A 20086-nucleotide genomic window follows, 5' to 3' on the forward strand; every position below is an offset into this window, starting at 1 on the left:
CAATATCCCTCAGAGGTGTGCCTTGGTCCGGTAGCCGGTAACCCTGGCGTGGACTTAGCCCCTAGAGCGGCTGAAAGGCAGCGGGTGCACATCCGAGCACGGCGGTGAAGGTAAAGCCCTCTCCCCCTGCAGCTGCAGACCGTCCCGGCACGCGATCGGTAAGCGCCGAGACCAGGTAAGCGGAAAACTTTAAACTAAGGTCTCTGGTTTCCGGGGCTCGGAGTGCCGTACCAATTTCGAATTTTACCCAGTGAGGTAAAAGGGAGCACCGATCGGGTTGAGCAGCCTTGGTTTGACTAGGCCCCGGTTCGGTGCAAGGGGTCCGGACACATGGAGATCTTCAGGGGGGCGCCATCTTACGCACAGGGGCATCGGCGCCATCTTCCCTTCTCGTCTGGTGGTACGTGCGAGGCAGGCAGGCCGGCCGGCTGGCTGGCTGGCCGGTCAATGTGCCCAACTTGTGCGCCTTCTACGTAGACGTGTGCGCAGCCGCACTTAAAACTACATGCGTGCATTGTGCTCACACGCATAACTGCACGCATATTGAAGCACATTACCTGTACGCCTAGACATAGAGTCAATGGCATCAGCGTCCAAGAAGCCCAGAAGGCACTCTCTTTGCACAGCCTGTCACATCAGAGCTGCACATTTTTATTTATTTTATTTATTTATTGTTTTTGTTATACCGAGTTTCATGATAGGCATCACATCAACCCGGTTTACAAATAACAAGGAGTGTAAAGCATAACGTAACGTAATAAACAATATTTTCAATAAGAACCTTGAACTTTAAATACAGTGAATCAGAAAAAGGGAGAGGGAAAGTTACAAAAAACAAGGAAAATAAACTTGGGATGGAAGGGGAGAAATTGAACAGCACAATATTTACATTTCAGCCTATTGATACATTAGAATAGCAAGTGAAAAAATAAGACTATGAAACGGTACATAGGTAATCAAATGAATAAATATGACACAGTTGTGAATGAAACATCTAAAAACTGTCTTCCCTCAATGAGATTAATGTGGGTACGTTCATCCATGTTTAAGGGAGGTGCTTGGGTCGGGGTGGAAAAAAGTAACTGTCGAAAAAGAAGGTGCAATTTAATATCCAAGGCTACAAAATCGGTGCAAAGTCTGTGAGTTAAAAGCACCCATGGACTTTGGCCCAACATGTATTAAAATTGGATCGGTCATGTTTTTTTTTTTCCCCATCTGACATGGGTTCGGCATCCTGAGATGAATCAAGGCGAGCACGGCTATTCTAGAGTGGTGGGGATTTCATGAGATCTCATTGTCTTACCATGGACCGTATTCCACGTTTCAGAAAACACGGAAATTAATCAGCGGCAGATACCTTTCAGAGACAATGAATCTTGCTATGAGCAATGGGAATGAGAGATTCTGGCATTCTCAACCTTTGCTGTGAACCAAATGACTCTTCCCAGAGTCGCCATTCACCGCACACAATGCATATTTGTCTTGGCTGGACAATAAGTGAAAAATGACCCTGTGGCTACATTCTTTGTTTTGGGGCTCAAACTAATATGCAGTGAAGTCTCTGACTGACCTTTTAAACATTAGGTAAGAAGCTTAAAGCTTACCACATCCTGAACTGGAGTCCTGCCTGTGTCATCATTGCGAAGAAGCCCAGGGGGGACCAAAGCCTGGCCCCTCACTGTCTGAAGCTGTGCAATTCCGAAATGGCTTTTCCACAAGAGGGCACCTCAGGGGCCCTGACTCCGACTCCCCCTGGGATTAACATGGACCCAGGGACCTTCTCCTGGTTAGAATTTTTCCAAGGGCTGCAAGCCTTCGTACAGGCACAATCAGCTCCATCTGTGGCTCTGATTCAACCCCTACTGGAAGCATAAGATCCTCCCGGCCCTGCTTGGATGTCTCGAGATATGCCTCTAACCAAGAATTTCTCTGACAGGGACCCGGACACCTCAGGTGATGATGGTGGCTCTCTGGAAGAAGGAGAAATCCCTCCAGGCCTGGAACCATACAGAACCATGCTTCGCTTCTTCCACAGGGATGAATTACCAGCCCTTTGTTTCCCAGATTCTGAAGACTCTGGGTATTCAGATACGGATCCTATGGCAGAACCAAAGAAGAACCCCATCTTGGTGTCCCTTCATAAGGCCTCATGCTACTTCCCAATGATGGAAGCTATCCAGGAACTGATTGACCTGGAATGGGATGCTCCGGAGGCCAGTGTTAAAGGAGGTCGGGCCATGGAAGCCTTGTACCCTTTGGAACCAGTGACCAAGGAATGCCTGCGTTTCCTGAAAGTGGATGCCATGGTCTGTGCCGTCTCAAAGCGAACAACCATTCCCGTTGAGTGAGGGGCTGCGTTGAAGGATACTCAGGATAGACTAGAATCCATCCTTAAGCAGGCCTTCGACGCAACAGCAATGACACTGCAGATTGCTTCCTGCTGTGCACTGGTGGCACCTTCCTGCTTGCTCCTCAGAAGGCAAATAACTCCGGAACATATACCGGTGAAACTATTGAACCTGCAGCAGCCTTCCTGACGGATGCAAGCTCAGATCTGGTGCATACCTCAGCCAGAGGAGTAGCCTTGGTAGTGGCGGCCAGAAGACAGTTATGGTTGCGAAATTGGTCTACTGACACGACCTCTAAAGCGAAACTCACAAGAATGCCCTTTAAAGGGTCTCTCTTATTTGGAAGCGAATTGGAGAAGTTAGCCAGCAAGTGGGGAGAATCTCCAGTACCTCAGCTGCCGGAGGATAGGGGTAAAAGATCCCAGCGCCCCTCCCCCAGGAGAAGTAGGGGCAGAGGCTCTCAACACTTTCGACCCTACAGGAACTCAGCGTTCCAGGCACCGCGTCCCTCTGCAAGGTCCCAGCCCTTTCGGAACCAACAAACCAAGAGAGGGAACAGGCCTGGGGGCACGCTCCAGCCATGCTTCCCAATGAGAATGGGCCAACCCATCCACAGGAAGAGGAAATAGGGGGTCGACTTTCCCTCTTCTACCAATGATGGGTTGAGATCACGTCGGACAAATGGGTACTAAACATCAATTGAAAAGGTTACTCTCTGGAGTTCCACAGCATCCCTCGGGACAAATTTATATCACCCTGCCACTCACGCACCAAGAGACTGGCAGTGGAAGCCACTCTGACAAGACCACTCAGTCTGAAGGCTATAACTCCGGTTGCTATGCCCCAACAAAATACGGGGCGTTATTCCATCTATTTTATTGTCCTCAAGAAAGAAGGATCATGCCGACCCATCTTGAATCTCAAGAATGTCAAGTCATCTGCGGATACTACATTTCCGCATGGAGACTTTCCGCTCCGTAATAATGGCAGTACAGTCAGGAGAGTTCCTAACATCCCTGGACCTCTCCGAAGCCTACCTTCACATTCCAGTCCATCAAGATCACCAGCATTTTCTACGCTTTGCAGTACTGGGACACCATTACCAGTTCCGAGCGCTACCCTTCAGAATAGCAACTGCCTCCAGAACATTCTTCAAAATTATGGTGGTAGTGGCGGCAACATTGAGGAAGGAAGGGATCTTGGTACACCCTTACTTGGACGACTGGCTGATCAGGGTGAAGTCTTCGGAAGAAAGCCGACAGGTGACCAGCAGAGTCAAGAACCTACTGCTGAAACTCGGATCGTGAACATGGCCAAGAGCAGCCTACAGCCCTCTCAGTCTCTAGAGTACCTGGGGGCTTGTTTCGACACCAAACAGAACAAGGTCTTCCTCCTTCCCCCGAGGAGAAGGAAGCTGATGGAACAATTATGATGATTGATAACCAGTACACATCCCAAGGTATGGGACTATTTTCAAGTCCTCGGGCTCATGGCATCAACCCTGGAGGTCGTTCCGTGGTCAAGGGCTCACATGCGATCTCTCCAGTGCTCCTTACTGTCACGCTGGAACCCACTGTCCCAGGACTACTCAATTTGCTTTCAACTACCAACAGAGGTATGTTCTCAGCTTCAGTGGTGGCTACAGGAAGACCACCTGAGCAGGGGAGTAAGCCTATCCCTACCGAACTGAATTGTGCTCACCACAGAAGTGAGCCTACGAGGGTGGGGAGCCCATTGTCAGGAACTGACGGCCCAGGGACAATGGAACAAGGAAGAGGCGGCATGGAACGTAAACCGCCTGGAAGCTCGAGCAGTCAGACTAACAGGCCTGCGATTCAGCCACAGGCTCCAAGGGCAAGCGATCCAAGTAATGTCTGACAACGCTACAATGGTTGCCTACATCAACTGCCAGGGAGGAATCAGAAGACCAGCAGGTGTCTCTGGAAATAGACCCTCTCATGGCATGGACAGAGGAAAACCTACAAGGGATCTCGGCCTCCCACATCGCAGGGAAAGACCACGTCTCAGCGGACTTCCTCAGCAGAGAAAGCCTGGACCTGGGGGAATGGGTGATGTCGAACAGAGCATTCCAACTGATAGTAAATCACTGGGGTCTCCCATCCATGGACCTATTGGCCACGTCTCTCAATGCCCAAGTCCCCAGATTCTTGAGCCGAAGACGAGAGCCGCACTCCTAAGGGATAGACGCCCTCGTCCAGACCTGGCCAGAGGAGGACTTACTGTACGCCTTCCCTCCATGGCCACTACTGGGCAAGATCATCCACAAGATAGAACACCACAGGGGACTAGTTCTACTAGTGGCCCCGAATTGGCCAAGATGCCCATGGTATGCAGACATGCAAAGACTCCTTGTGGGGAGCCCTCTGTGCCTACCTCCACACAGGGACCTTCTCAAGCAGGGTCCGATTCTTCACGAAGATCAGTCTAGATTCTCTCTTACGGTCTGGCCCTTGAGAGGACTCGCCTGAAGAAGCGCGGTTACTCGAAGGCTGTGATTGACACCCTGCTCTGCTTGCGCAAGTTCTCAACATTGCTGGCTTACATACGGATCTGGAGAATATTCGAAGCCTGGTGCAAGGATCGCGGGGTATTCTCACGGATGGCCAAGATTCCCATGATTCTGGAATTTCTACAGGATGGTATGAAAAAAGGGTTGTCACTCAACTCCCTCAAGGTTCACGTAGCAGCCCTCTCCTGCTTCAGAGCCGAAGTGAATGGAATCTGTCTATCAGCTGATCCGGACTTGGCCCGTTTTCTAAAAGGGGTGAAGCAACTTCAACCACCCCTAAAGTGGCCTGTGTCCCTATGGAACCTCAATCTGGTACTGGACTTTCTAGTGGGGGCTTCCTTTAGACCAATGCACAGTCTGTCACTACGCCTCTTAACTTTTGAAGAGGGTATTCCTGGTGGCAGTATGTTCTTCCCGTCGCATCTCTGAGCTGCAGGCACTATCCTGTCGGGAACCGTTCCTTAGGATCACTCCTGGAACGATACAGCTTCGCTCCGTCCCCTCCTTTCTACCGAAAGTGGTCTCAGAGTTTTATTTGAACCAAGCCATCTCCCTACCATCTCTGGAGGAACATAAGGACTATGAAGACTACCGCCTTCTTTGCCATCTAAATGTCGGCAGACTCCTGATGCGATACCTGGAACAATCGGAACAGGTGCACAAAACGGATCGCCAGTTTGTCCTCCACAGCAGGAAGAATCAAGACAAAGTTGCCTCGCGAGCAACCATAACTCGCTGGATCAAGGAAGCAATCAAGGCAGCCTACATAGAGGCAGGAAAGCCCATACCCCTACAGGTTAAGGCTCATTCTACTAGGGCCCAGGCAGTATCCTGGGCAGATGCCAAATTACTGTCGCCCGCCGAGATCTGTCGAACGGCATCGAGGTCCTCCCTACACATCTTCTCCAGGTTCTACTGCCTTGGATGTTCAGGCCCGAGAAGAAGCAGCCTTCGCAAGGGCAGTACTAAGTGGGCTAAGGGCAGCCTACCGCCTTGTCCGGGAGTAGCTTTTGTACATTCCACTTGTCCTGAGTCCATCTAGCTACATGCTAGGAAATAGAGAAATTACTTACCTGATAATTTCATTTTCGTTAGTGTAGACAGATGGACTCAGCATCCCACCCGTGGCTGCCCCCAGAGAAAGAGGGCCTTGGAAAGTGAACCTCGAGGTTAAAACAAATACGGGTAAGCTGTTGCCTACCTCTAGTTCAGGACACCCGCAGTTGGTGTCAGCATTAACTCTGTTGAGTAAACTGGAGCGCCAGTTTTTGAAATCAGTTCAATCAGTTTAATCAAGTTTAATCAGTTTTAAGCAAGTTGTTTACGTAAGATAAATATCCACAATGGCTTTTCGAGGAGGATGCTGAGGTCACTGCAGGGGGTATATCTAGGGTGATGTCAGCTTTGAAATCTGACTCTGTCTCCCATCTGCTAGCAGAAGAGCACATAACCCACTAGTCCTGAGTCCATCTGTCTACACTAAGGAAAACAAAATTATCAGGTAAGTAATTTCTCCAGTATATGAGAGAGTTGCATATCATGGAGACTCAATGTATGCAAAACTGTCTCATGCATAAACATTGTGAATACCCTGAAAGCCCAACAGGCTGTGGGGTCTCCAGGACAGGTTTGGGAAGCCCTGCTCTAGTGTTTCATGCTGATTTAATTTTCTGGATACTACCATAAAACTGTCATTAAAATGAGATGCAATTTAATTTATAACATTTTAGACAATGTATATTTATAAAATTAGAAACATGCATTTATACTAATATTTTATTTTAGTTATTTGAAATTTTATATACCACAATGTTCAGTAATGCGGTTTATAAAATTAAAACATGATGTTAAAAGTGGTAACTTCTGACTAATTAACTCAATGAATACCAGCTTCAAATAGTTTAAAATAGATTTAATAATGAAGGAAGGCATGAAATCACCCGCAACATGATATCAATTGCACATGTACTGGTGCAAACTTGGAAAGGACTTGATGTCAGTGATCCATTTGGATCCCTTGGCTCATGGTTTTCTAGTTTAGGTTCAGGATTCAAAATTCTAATTGGCTCCATGTGTACGATTGCCTTACTTGGGCTAGTTGTCTGCCTCTGTTTACCATGCCTCTGTATCTGCCTACGAAGATGCCGCGATCAAGTCTCTGAAATGCTGATAACACAGACCAGCGCTCGGATCATGCTCAATCAAGCTGAAACCTTGAACCTGATGCTTCTGGATTCCAACGATGACACTGAACCATTCCCCACCACCTGTGACGACTATCTGTGAAAAATGAGCATATCGGTACGAAGACGGGTAATGTCTCTCGCCAGTAAGGAGTAGCCTAACTAGGCTGGGCAGCCTAAGACAGGCGAAATGCGACGCAGATAGGTGTGAAGGGCTCCTAGCCGTCACCCTTCAAAGGGGCGGATGTAAGAATACCCAGCGCTGAGTGGATTGATAGCACTATGAAACACTATGATAATTAAACTTACCAGAGAATCAGCCAGCACAGATGACATAATTCCTAGGAAAACGAAACTAATTTGTTCTTATTCTCTACTTCTGGTAACAAGAGGCCCCTACAGTAAGAGCACGACACATGCTAAAATATACTGATTGGCTATAAGGTAAATGGGTTGGCTTTTGCAGACATTCTGGGATGGACTGATGGAATCCCTTTATAAGGCTGAGCACTCTCGTCAGATCTTTGAGCAAGCTTAGAATTATATTCCACTTGTTTTGTGTCGCTTCTCCATGAAGGAATCAATGCCTTCCTTCATTATTAAATCTATTTTAAACTATTTGAAGCTGGTATTCATTGAGTTAATTAGTCAGAAGTTACCACTTTTAACAATACACAATTAAAAATTAATATTCATGTCTGTGTGTGATATATATCTATATATAGATTGATTGATCAAAAACAATGGCCGAAAAAATTTGAAAAGATGAAGGAACACGATTGTCTAGAATATAAAAAATGTTATAAAAAAAAGTTTATCATTCTCTTTCTAGAAAATCTATGAATTAAAATTAAAACCCATGCACATAGCATATAAATCTACACTTGATAATGTTTGTGAAACCACTGCAAATATGAAATACAAAATTCTTTGTTGAAGTAAATCAACAAAGGCAGTCTTATAGAAAGATGAACATTTTGTGGTAAAGTGATCTTGCTATGGAATCAGTATATTCTCAGATTCAGTCCATAGTCATCTGTGCTGGGTCTGTGCACTGGAACCAGCTCTAGATAATTTTAAAAGCTAATCATAGAAAAAAATCTCCAAACCCTGACGAAAGGACTTGATATTTCGCCAATATCTGCTTCATCAGGGGGAGGAAGTCCATGAACACCACAATCCTTTAGCACGGTTTATTGAATAATAAAAGATTTTTGGAGTGCATAATTTGTTTTGTATGGAGAAATGTATAAAGTCTTGTAACAACACTACAGTTAAAAAGAGATAGATACAGCACAATACAATATCTGACACTTGATGAAAATGTTAATGTGGTTGTTATAGTGAGAGTATTAGCCAGACACACTTCAAAATGATTTAGACATCAACAATCTATAAAATAACTAATAAAGTTACCTTAATATTTCCCTTGCATAATGCCTAACTAAAAATCACAGAATCTATCTATATATTATTTTTTTTAAAAGAGGTAATTTGAACAGAACTTACTCGAGCCTTCCTTCCGTATGTATCTGGAAAAATCATGCAGAGGCTAGATGCCGCAATGGTGTTTAAATACCGGGGTTTCATGGAATCGTGGTTGTGCAAAAGCCTTTTAATGATGTCATTAATTAGAAAAAGAAAAGCTGAAGTTTTTTAGTAAAAATGTCAGATGAAACAGATAAGACTGAACTTATAAAAAAAGCTTCCCACTCAATGACTGTATTTAATCCATGAGAATGCCATTCAGCTCAGAAATAACCCCAGTCAATCTATCAGTATTGTCACACAAACCCTCAAAAAATGTTTTCCCCCCAAGGATAAATCCCTTCTAAGCGAGGGCAGTCGCAAAAAATGGGTTACCTGTGAGTACAAAAAATAATCCATTTTCTCAAACTATTTCCCAGCCAGTTTTACCAAAGAAATAACATTATTAGAGCTCCAAAACTACCATTTAAACCACCGTTGGTATAGCCTCATATCGTCATCTGACATTTTTACTAAAAAAACTTCAGCTGTTTTTTTCTAATTAATGACTCGCATCATTTAAAGGCTTTTGCGCAACTGCGATTCCGTGGAACCCCGGTATTAAAACACCATTGCGCAATTGCAGCATGTAGCTTCTTCATGATTTCTCCTGATATATATGGGAGCAAGGAAGGCTCAGGTAAGCTCTGTTCAAATCACCTCTTCATTTAAAAAAAATAAATAAATAAAATGTGTATGTATATGTATGTATATATGTGTGTGTGTGTATATATGTTTGTATATATATATATTCTGTGATTTTTAGTTTGCTATTATGGATGAGGAATATTAAGGTAACTTTTTTTATTAATGGTTATTTTATAGATTCTTGTTGTCTAAATCAGTTTGATATGTGTTTGGCTAATGTTCTCATTGTAATGCCATGTTGAAATATTTATTATGAAGTGACAGATATCTGATTATGCTGTAAGTATCTTTTTAACTAACTGGGTTCAAAAAAGGTTTGGATAAGTTCTTGGAGGAGAAGTCCATTAACGGCTATTAATCAAATTTACTTAGGGAATAGCCACTGCTATTAATTGCATCAGTGGCATGGGATCTTCTCAGTGTTTGGGTAATTGCCAGGTTCTTGTGGCCTGGTTTTGGCCTCTGTTGGAAACAGGATGCTGGGCTTGATGGACCCTTGGTCTGACCCAGCATGGCAATTTCTTATGTTCTTATGAATTCATTTTGTATGGAGATATATGTATATAATGTATTCCCGAAATCTTTATTATTCAATAGTGCTAAAGGATTGCAGTGTTCATTGACTTTCACCCCTGATGAAGCCATTATTGGCAAAACACCAAAGCCTTCTGTTGGGTTTTGAAGCGTCGTTCTACGAAGCTTAGGTTCTAAAATTATCTAGTGCTGGATCCAGTGCACAGACCCAGCACAGATGACTATAGACTGAATTTGAGCATATACTGATTTCATGGCAAGATCACTTTACCACGAGATGTTCATTTTCTATAAGACTGCCATTGTTAATTTACTTCCTTAGTGAAGAATTTTGTATTTCATATTTGCAGTGGTTTCACAAACATTATTAAGTGTTGATTTATAAACTGCTATACGCATGTTTTAATTGCAATTCATATATTCTCTAGAACAGAGCTTTCCAAACTTTTCATGTTGGTGACACACTTTTTAGACAAACATAATTTCACGACACGGTAATTCAGTCTACTAGTAAACCAGAGGTTAAAGGTTAAGTGAACGAAACATATTTCGACAATTTATGTATGTTTCCTTAAATATATACATAAATAAAATGTTTCACGACACAACCTATCTCATGAAAACCTTAAATTTATATTAAAAATATATATTCCAAGATTCATGTTATTGTTATAATTTATGAGAAACAATAATAAAACAAATTGTCTGGCCCCCACACACTCATATCTCTCCCCCTCAAGCACATGTCTGTCCCCCACTCACTCATCTCTCTCCCCCCAGCACATGTCTGTCCCCCACACTCTCATCTCTCTCCTCCCCCCAGCACATGTCTGGCCCCCACACACTCATATCTCTCCCCCTCAAGCACATGTCTGTCCCCCCAGCACGTTTGCCCCCCACTCACTCATCTCTCTCCCCCCAGCACATGTCTGGCCCCCACACTCATGTACCTCGTCTTTTTGATTGTTGCCAGTTAAGTGCTTCACTCCCTTCCATGATCACCAGACACTGCTGCTTGCAGTCAGTACTCCTCATGGCCAGGCCTCATCGGCAGCAGCAGCCAATGCAAGGATGTCTGGGCTCGTTCCACCCACCAAGCCCCCCCAAAAAACACGATTGACAGCAAAAATCACCCAATAATAAGCAACCCATAAACTGAAAAAAAAAAGTGAATCTCTAGAGAAAAAAAAGCCCAAACTCGCATCAGAGTTGACCGGGCTTGCGCGACACACCTGCACACTGCAGGCGACACACTAACGTGTCCCGACACACAGTTTGGAAAGCTCTGCTCTAGAAAAATTAAATAAAATAACTTTTTCATAATATTTATATTCTACAAAGTTGAAGAAGCAGTATATCTATATATATATATATATATGTATGTACACACACACTCTATAATCTTGTACCTTACTCTGAGTACTTCGGTAGGAGAGTAAGTAATAAATATATATCTAATCTGCACATACATGTATATAAATTAATAAATGTTTATGTGCACGCATAAGTGTAAAGATATAGTATGAGGATGTGCCTGTTTTTCTGGCATGTCTATATGCAATTCTTATGTGTGTGATTTTGTGTGCTGTCCTGTGTATGCTATCGCTATGCAGATAATAGCACCTTCCGTCATCTACACTAGAAATAAGATAGAGGATCTCTGCTCTTCCATCTCCTCTGGGTCTGAAGCTGCACACATGCATTTGACAGACTGCTTTGAACTTCTTGGAGAGAGCTGGCACATGTTCAGTGCTTGTGTTGAATGCTGTCTGTGACATGCATTAAAAGTTATAGAAATAGGGGATAGCATTCTTCACAGAAAGTTCTCTCTACAATATCCAGGCAAGTTGTTTAAGGTGGCAGCCTTTGAGAAGAGTAGTTTTAAAGTTTTTCCAACCTGGGTATAGGCCAGTGTCAGGACTGTGATTGTGGCTTTTTATTACCATTTTGCTCATGAGTCCTCTGCCCTGTGCCAGGAATACTTGGGTTTCCCATCTTGGTATGAGGCATTCCCCGACTGATAGTACTGCTGCTTTAACTGACACTTGTCAAGATTCATCAAAATATCAACTTTTTTCCATTTCTTTCTCTTTTTAGTCTCATTTCTAGGACTCCTTTATGTGTTTTTGTTATTAAATATGTGCCCGTCAGTAGTGATTGCTTTGGTGGGCCTCACTTTACGCAGATTCAGAATGTTGAGCACGGTAGAAGTTTAAAAAAAAAAAAAACAAAACGTAACATTTGTAGGCCCACAGTTTGAAATTAAAATTACAGGAGAAAGAGAAGATCTTGATGATCGTTTTTTTAAATTACTAGACAAATTTTGTAAATGTAGTTGGCATTGCTGATATGAAGATATCACATTGAAATTTAATTCAGAGAGAAAATACTAGATGAAATCAATGTAATCTGTCAGGTTCTGCAGCAGATGCTGGCAGCAAGGTAAAATATTTATGTTCAAAGTGTGGGCAGGGAATTTTTCTTTCACCTCTGGTTCTTCTCACCTGCACAAAGAGAGTGCTTACATCTATAATGTTGTATTTGATGAGTATATTTTTGTTTTCCATATCTTTTTTTTTTTTTTTTTTTAACCTGGTACTCTCGTTTGAAAGGTCAATTCAGCTGCAGTTGAATATTGGAGTTGAGCAGATCAGGGTAGTGCACAGAGATGGACGAGTGATCACCTTATCTCACCAGGAACAGGAACTTCAGGATTTTCTTCTTTCACAGGTAAGGTGATTGTACTGGATTGTGGCCAAAAACAACTTGTCTTCTCTGATATTCTAAGAAACTCTCGACTGCTTGTGAAGTGTATTGTCTTTTCCTCCATGTTGTATACAGAGATTTCATGCCTGAAGAATTGGTGCTCTTGTGGAGATTTGTATCCTTTTTCCTCTAATTTGCCCCACAAAAATAGACACATCTGTGACAGTACAATGTTACCCTATTTATTCACAATATAATATTACATGAAAAAGCCTACACTTAGAAAAGACTGTGGGTGTTTTCAAAAAATACATACAGCAAGACATATATATTTTCTAAAGTACAGAACCAGCCTGAGTCAACAACACGTGTCTTAGGTCATGATGGTCAGCAGGACCTAGGTCCTAAAACAAAATTGGTTCTTACCTGATAATTTTCATTCCTGTAGTACCATGGATCAGTCCAGACTCCTGGGTTTTGCCTCCCCTCCAGCAGATGGAGACAGAGAAAGTTTTGACAGACTCCGCCATATATGCCAAGGTGCCACCCACAGTCTGCCAATATTACTCAATATCAAAGCAGAATGGATCAAAACCAAACTAACTATATACAGGAACCATAAACTCAAACCGGATCACTAACCCCAACTGTGAACCGAACCTGTTAAACAGGGTGAAAAGATTGATCTGCAGACCCGAAATAAACAAATACAGAATGAGTGGGACTCTCCATTACCTCTATGCAGAAACACAAACGGGCGGGACTCTGGACTGATCCGTGGTACTACATGAACAAAAATTATCAGGTAAGAACCAATTTTCTTTTCCCTGTATGGACCCAGATCAGTCCAGACTCCTGGGATGTACCAGAGCGTTCCTTACCTGGGGTGGGATCTGGAGAGGCCTGCTCTCGGCACCCCTTCTCCAAATCCCCTTTCACCTGGAGCCTGGATATCCAGCCGGTAATGCCTCGCAAAGTTATGCATGGATTTCCATGTAGCCACTCTGCAAATCTCCTGCGGTGAAATCTGTTGGCATTCCACCCAAGAAGCCACCGGAGAACGGGTAGAATGCACCCTAAGCCCCACCGGTAAGGGCCTCCCACATAGCAAATATGCTGAATTGATAGCCTCTTTCAGCCATCAGACTATCGTCGTCTTAGATGTCATATTACCCCTTTTTGGACCACTCCAGAGTACAAAGAGATGATCCGAGACCGAAAGCTTTTGGTAACTTCCAGATAACACAGTAAAGCCCTGCGAATATCCAACTTCTTTAAGTCCAGTTCTGAAAAAGACAGGAGCTCCACGGATTGATTGAAATGAAAGGAAGAAACTACCTTTGGAAGTAAGGAAGCAACTGTTCTTAAGGACACTCCAGAATCTGAAATCCTTAAGGAAAGGTTCCCTGCATGGTAAAGCCTGAAGCTCGGATACTCTACGAGCAGAGGAAATCGCCACTAGAAACACCACCTTCAACGTGAGGTCTTTCAACTTTGCCCGCTTCAAAGGCTCAAAAGGCGCCACACACAAAGCCAAGAGAACTAAGTTTTTAAGTTCCAGGACAGACAAGGATGTCTCACCGGTGGACATAAATGCTTCACTCCCTGAAGGAAACCAGAGACATCAGGATGCGCGGCTAACGCTACCCCGTGTACGGAACCACATAAACAACCAAGGGCTGCTACCTACACCCTCAAGGAACTACACGATAAGCCTTTAACTAACCCAGCTTGAAGGAGAAACAAAATATCTGGCAACGATGCTGGGGTAGGAAGAATCCGTTACTCGACACACCCAAGACTCTAAGATCTTCCATACCCGGACATAAGACAGGGAAGTGGAAGTTTTACGCGACCTCAAAAGTGTAGCCACCACCGCGTCCGAATTCCCCCTGCTCTTCAGCCGCTGCCTCTCAAAAGCCATGCCGCTAGAGAGAAACGATCGGCCAGGTCGAAACACAGGCCCCTGGTGCAGCAGGATTGGAAGCTCCGGAAACCGCAGAGGACCCGCCACCGCTAGATTGACCAGATCTGCAAACCACGGGCGACGCAGCCATTCGGGAGCCACCAGAATTACTTCTGTCGGGTGAAGTTCTATTCGCCTGAGCACTTTGCCTATGAGAGGCCAAGGCGGGAACACATAGAGCAAGACATTCGACGGCCAAGGAAGAACTAGAGCATCCACTCCTTCCGCTCCCGTGTCTCTGCGGCGAGTGTAGAAGCGAGGAGCTTTGGCAGTCTTGAATGTCGCCATCAGATCCATGCAAGGTGTGCCCCATGTGTCGCAAATGAGCTAAAACGCTTCGTCGGCCAACTCCCACTCTCCTGGATCGAGCCGATGCAGACTGAGGAAATCCGTGTGAACGTTGTCGACCCCCCGGCTATGTGGGATGCTGCTATGCTGACCAGGTTGTGCTCCACCCAACCGATCAGTTGGCGAGCTTCCAGCGCCACTGGCTGGCTTTTCGTCCCTCCTTGGCGATTGATGTAAGCTATTGTGGTTGTATTGTCCGACAGCACCCCGACAGACTTCCCCTTGAGGATCGGACAAAAGGCTTGCAACGCTAGACGTACCGCCCTCGTCTCCAGACGATTGATGGACCATTGAGACTTCTCCTGGGACCATTGGCCCTGCACGGACTTCCCGAAACAAACTGCTCCCCAACCGGAAAGACTCGCATCCGTGGTGACCACCATCCACTCCGGGATCACTAAGGGAACCCCGCGACTCAAGTTGTTGGAGAGTAGCCACCAATCCAGACTGGACCGTGCATATTCCGTCAAAGGCAGGGGTAGATGAAATTGTTCGAAAACGGGATTCCACTGGGAAAGCAATGCTGATTGTAAAGGCCGCATGTGCGCGAAGGCACATGGAACCAGTTCCAGAGTAGACGTCATGGATCCCAGGACCCGCAAGTAGTCCCAGACTTTCGGAGAATGCTTGGACAATAAGAATTGAATTTGACTTTGCAGCTTGAGGATGCCAGAAACACTCTGCCCTGCTGTGTATCGAATAGAGCCCCCAGGAACTTCAAAGACTGGGAGGGAGTTAGACAACTCTTGGCAAGATTGACAACCCACCAGAGTGCTCTGGAATTTGTTGCCAGAGGATGTGGTTAGTACAGTTAGTATAGCTGTGCTTAAAAAAGGATTGGATAAGTTCTTGGAGGAGAAGTCCATTATTTGCTATTAATTAAGTTGACTTAGAAAATAGCCACTGCTATTACTAGCAATGGTAACATGGAATAGACTTAATTTTTGGGTACTTGCCAGGTTCTTATGGCCTGGATTGGAAACAGGATGCTGGGCTTGGTGGACCCTTGATCTGACCCAGTATGGCATGTTCTTAATAGCTGAAGCACTCGGTGTATCGCTGAGTGGCAAAGCGCTTCTGACTTCGCTCGAATTAGCCAATCGTCCAAGTACGGATGTACCAACAATCCTTCCTTATGGAGCTGCGCCGCCACCACCACCACCATTATCTTGGTGAACGTTCTGGGTGCCGTGGAAAGGCCTAATGGCAGAGCCTGAAAATAACGCCCTAGGATCGAAAACCTTAGGAATGTCTGGTGGTCGGCCCGAATGGCGATGTGTAAATACGCCTCCATCAGATCCAGGGATACTAGGAACTCCCCCTGTCGAACTGAAGCAATGACTGACCGCGGGGAATCCGAAAACATTTGTTGACCCACTTTAAATCAAGAATGGGCCAGAAGGTCCCTTCCTTCTTTGGTACCACAAAGTAGAAGGAGTAGCGGCCCTTTCATTGTTCCGACGGAGGCACCAGCGTGATTGCTCGGAGGTCGAGAAGGTGCTGCAACGTCTCCTTTACTGCACGCCGTTTTGCTACATAGCCGCATGGGGAGACCAGGAACTGAGGACGGAGCCGAAGTGCAAAATCTAAAGCGTAGCCATATCTTATCACAGAGAGAACCCACTGGTCCGATGTGAGGTTGGTCCACTCCTCGTAAAACAGAGACAGTCTGCCCTCGATGACTGGAACCGAGGAATAGACTGGCCGCCCATCATTGCGAAGGCTTACCTCCCTGTGTGGACTGTGTGGTACCAGGCCTACTGAAGCACCGTCCACGAAGGACTGAAAACATGACTGTTGCCTGCCAGAATTCTGCCAAAAGGAGGAAGAGGAGCTTCCGGGCGCTCGTGGCCTTCGATTCCCACGAAAGCGAGATTGAGCAGAAAAGGATCCTCTAGACTGTGGTCTGTCCTCCAGCAGTCAATGAATCTTATTCTCGCCCAAGGACTGAATCATGTCCTCCAGCTCCTTTCCAAACAGGAGTTTGCCTTTAAAAGGCAGGGACCCCAACTGGGATTTTGAAGAAACATCTGCAGACCAGTTTCGTAACCACAACAATCTGCGAGACAGCAGAAACCATGGACCTAGCAGATGTCCGTAAAAGGTCATATTGAGCATCCGCACTATAAGCAAGGACAGCTTCAAGTCACCCTGCCTGAAGAGCTTCCCCTTCAGAAAGTGAGTCATTGGTCTGTAGCTGTTGCACCCAGCGTAGGCCCGCTCGCAATGAAAAATTGCTACACATCGCAGCTCAGATTCCCAGCGCTGAGACATCGAAGATCTTTTTAAGCTGCAGATCCAGCTTACGATCCTGCAAATCCTTAAGGGCTGTCGATCCAGTGACTGGGATAGTGGTCTTCTTAGTGACTGCTGACACTGCTGCATCAACCTTGGGAACCCAAAGAATCTCCAACGCTTCCTCCGGCAGTGGATAGAGCTTGTCCATCGCTTTGGTGACTTTCAACCCCAAATCTTGGGTGTCCCATTCCCTGAAGAGCAGGTCAGTAGCTGAGAAATGGAAAGGGAAAGACGTAGGAGGACTCCTCAGGCCCAATAAGACAGGATCCATAGAACCTAAGCGAGATTCTTCCTGTGGAGCAGCAATCCCGAATTCCCCCAAAATTTATTTATTTATTTATTTATTAACTTTTATTTACCGACATTCATGAAACACATCATGCCGGTTTACAAAGAACTCAGGCGGGAAATACAATAAAACAATATAACAATCTAACAATATAACATTAATAACAGAAACAAAATTCAGAGTACAAAATGAACCAAAAAAGGAGCAATAAGAGGAATAATAAAAGGGGGAAGGAAGGGGGAGGGGGAGGTAGGGGAGGGTGGGTGGGGCGGGTCAAGGGGAGGGAATGAGCGGACCCAGCTCTTCCTTTCTAAATAAGCGGACTACTTTCGGGTCGTCTCCCTCGACGACCTGGGACTCGCGAGCAGCACCCTGCGGCTGGTCACCATTGCCCTCCACCCCCCTAAGGGGCTGGACTGGAGGGTCCTGTTCATCCGGATCCACTGCGTCCGAAGACGTGTCTGTGTCATCCGGTGGCGCCACGGTCCTTAAAGGGCGGTTTGCTTTTGAGGACCCCCCTATCCCCCTCAGTCGTGGGCTGCTTTTTGGCCTTGGAGGGTGGATTAGAGACAGCCACCCTGTCAGCAGACTTCCGAACGCGAGCGAAACACATTTCCCTCGCAGCAGTACCCCGCCCCCCCCCCCCCCCCCCCCCCCGATGCCTCAGAGGTTCCCTCGCCTCCAGGGAAGCACGCGGAGCACAAACCATCCCTGGAGATACTCGTGTGACACGACGCTCTTCTCGGCATGAGGGACTACAAAGAAAAGCAGCACTTACTCTTTTTTTTTTTTTAAATTTCAAACCTGCCCGATCAAATCCTGGTCCTGCTTGTAGGCTGGCTTTGCTGGGGTGAGTGATCTGGGCTCCCCGGTATCACCCCAGGCACTGCTGCTGCACAATGGTAAAAAGAGCCCTCGACCCTTAACCGCAGCTGCCTCAAAATCAGGGGGGATGGTCCCCTCAGGACCTGACAAACATTTTTGTTCTTTTTTTTTTTTTTTAAACCCTATCAGACTAAGGCTATAATATCTCTACCAAATAACCAGACCAGACTGAGTTTTGCACCTCCACCATCTGCTGGAGACAGAGTAATACTGGCAGACTGTGGGTGTCACCTTGGCATATATGGCAGAGCATGTCAAAACTTTCTCTGTCTCCATCTGCTGGAGGGGAGGCAAAACCCAGGAGTCTGGACTGATCCGGGTACGTACAGGGAATTTATAATTATCTACAAGCACAGCACATTTTGGTATTAATAAGATAGGCTTATGCATTGTCAAAGCTATTTTCTACCAAATGTAATTAATTCTTCAGTTTTGACATGGTTGTAATCTGCATAGCTAAGCAATATTTATATTTTAACATCCTTTCTCATAATAATTTCTCTCTTCCATGGATCAAGTTTATAATCTAAGAAAGGTTAGGTCTAATTAGGAAATCTTGATTTTGGCTCCATAGTTCTTGAAAATTAATCTGAGTATAGATTTAAAGAATCTCTCTATATGCCAGTATAAGCCAAGTTGTAGAGAGAGGTATAATACAAATTTCTAATTTCCTCACTGTGCTCTTAGAAACGTCTGTACAGCAACCTCGACTTTATTTAGCATTTGTTTATATACCGAGGTATAGCATACATTGCCTTCACTCCGGTTTACAATAAAACAACCAGTTACATTTAAATTCATAATAAAATGACAGAGAATGAATCAGAACAATAACTTAATAAAATCATTAAGATCAGATAAATAAATGCATTGAACATTATAACATTAGATATGAGAGTATGCAAAACTTAAAGTTGACAGTGAATACCGTACATGAAAGAAAGGATTCTGCAAGGCATGACGAATGACAGAAGAGAGGATTGCAAGTAAAAGGAACGTGTAGAGGATAAGATAGAGTAGTTATGTTCTGCTGTCGTTGGGTGAACAGCCATTGTAAGACTGTGATAGAAGCCATTCTTTAAGATCTTTTTTAAATGATTTAAAATTTTCTTGAGAATTGAGGTGTTGAGGTAGTGAGTTCCATAATTTTGGGCCGATGATAGAGATGGCTCTATTTCTAGTGGAGGATAATTTGGCTTGAGGAAGTGAAGAGACATCCAGCTGAATTTTATATGTTGATCTTGTACGTGCTGAGGTGTGTAGATGTATAATATTGTTCAGGGCAGTGTAGTCTGCTTTGTGAATTGTCTTGTGTAGGATAGTGAGGACTTTGTAATCTATTCTTTTTTTAACTGGTAGCCATTGTAAGTTGTAGAGTATTGGGGAAATATGTCCAGTTAAAAGAGTTGCAGGCTATTTCTTATTGTGTGAGAACAGGAGAAAGGAAAATTAGTTTCTTACCTGATAATTTTCGTTCCTGTAGTACCAAGGATCAGTCCAGGACACCTGGGTTGTGACTCCGCACCAGTAGATGGAGACAGACTAAAACTTGTGGGCGGAGCCATATATAAGCCCCTGCGCCAGTCACAGCCCCTCAGTCATACGTAATGTCAAAGTAGAAACACAACCAGAGAACTAAAACCAAAACTAGCTATAAATCGCTAAAAGAATAGAACGGGGAAATAAACACCCCTTCTGGAAACGGACTCTCCAACCGAGAGAGCTAAACAAGCGGATCCGATTAGACCAGACCAATGAGCGGACTCCCCGTTACTTTAACGTAGCACTGCGGGCGGGATCCTGGACTGATCCTTGGTACTACAG

General features: G+C 44.9%; 1 protein-coding gene across 2 annotated transcripts in view; it reads left to right on the forward strand.

Annotated features, from left to right (window-relative positions):
* The window catches only part of MED17 (mediator complex subunit 17), a 95626-nt gene that overhangs the window by 50427 nt on the left and 25113 nt on the right, over positions 1-20086 (forward strand). For both annotated transcript variants that reach the window (XM_029602331.1, XM_029602330.1), the window contains exon 10: positions 12383-12500. In XM_029602331.1, the coding sequence (XP_029458191.1) occupies positions 12383-12500 (118 nt within the window). The remainder of the gene's footprint in view (positions 1-12382; positions 12501-20086) is intronic.

This window comes from Rhinatrema bivittatum, chromosome 5, assembly GCF_901001135.1.
Source record: "Rhinatrema bivittatum chromosome 5, aRhiBiv1.1, whole genome shotgun sequence".
NCBI lineage: Eukaryota > Metazoa > Chordata > Amphibia > Gymnophiona > Rhinatrematidae > Rhinatrema > Rhinatrema bivittatum.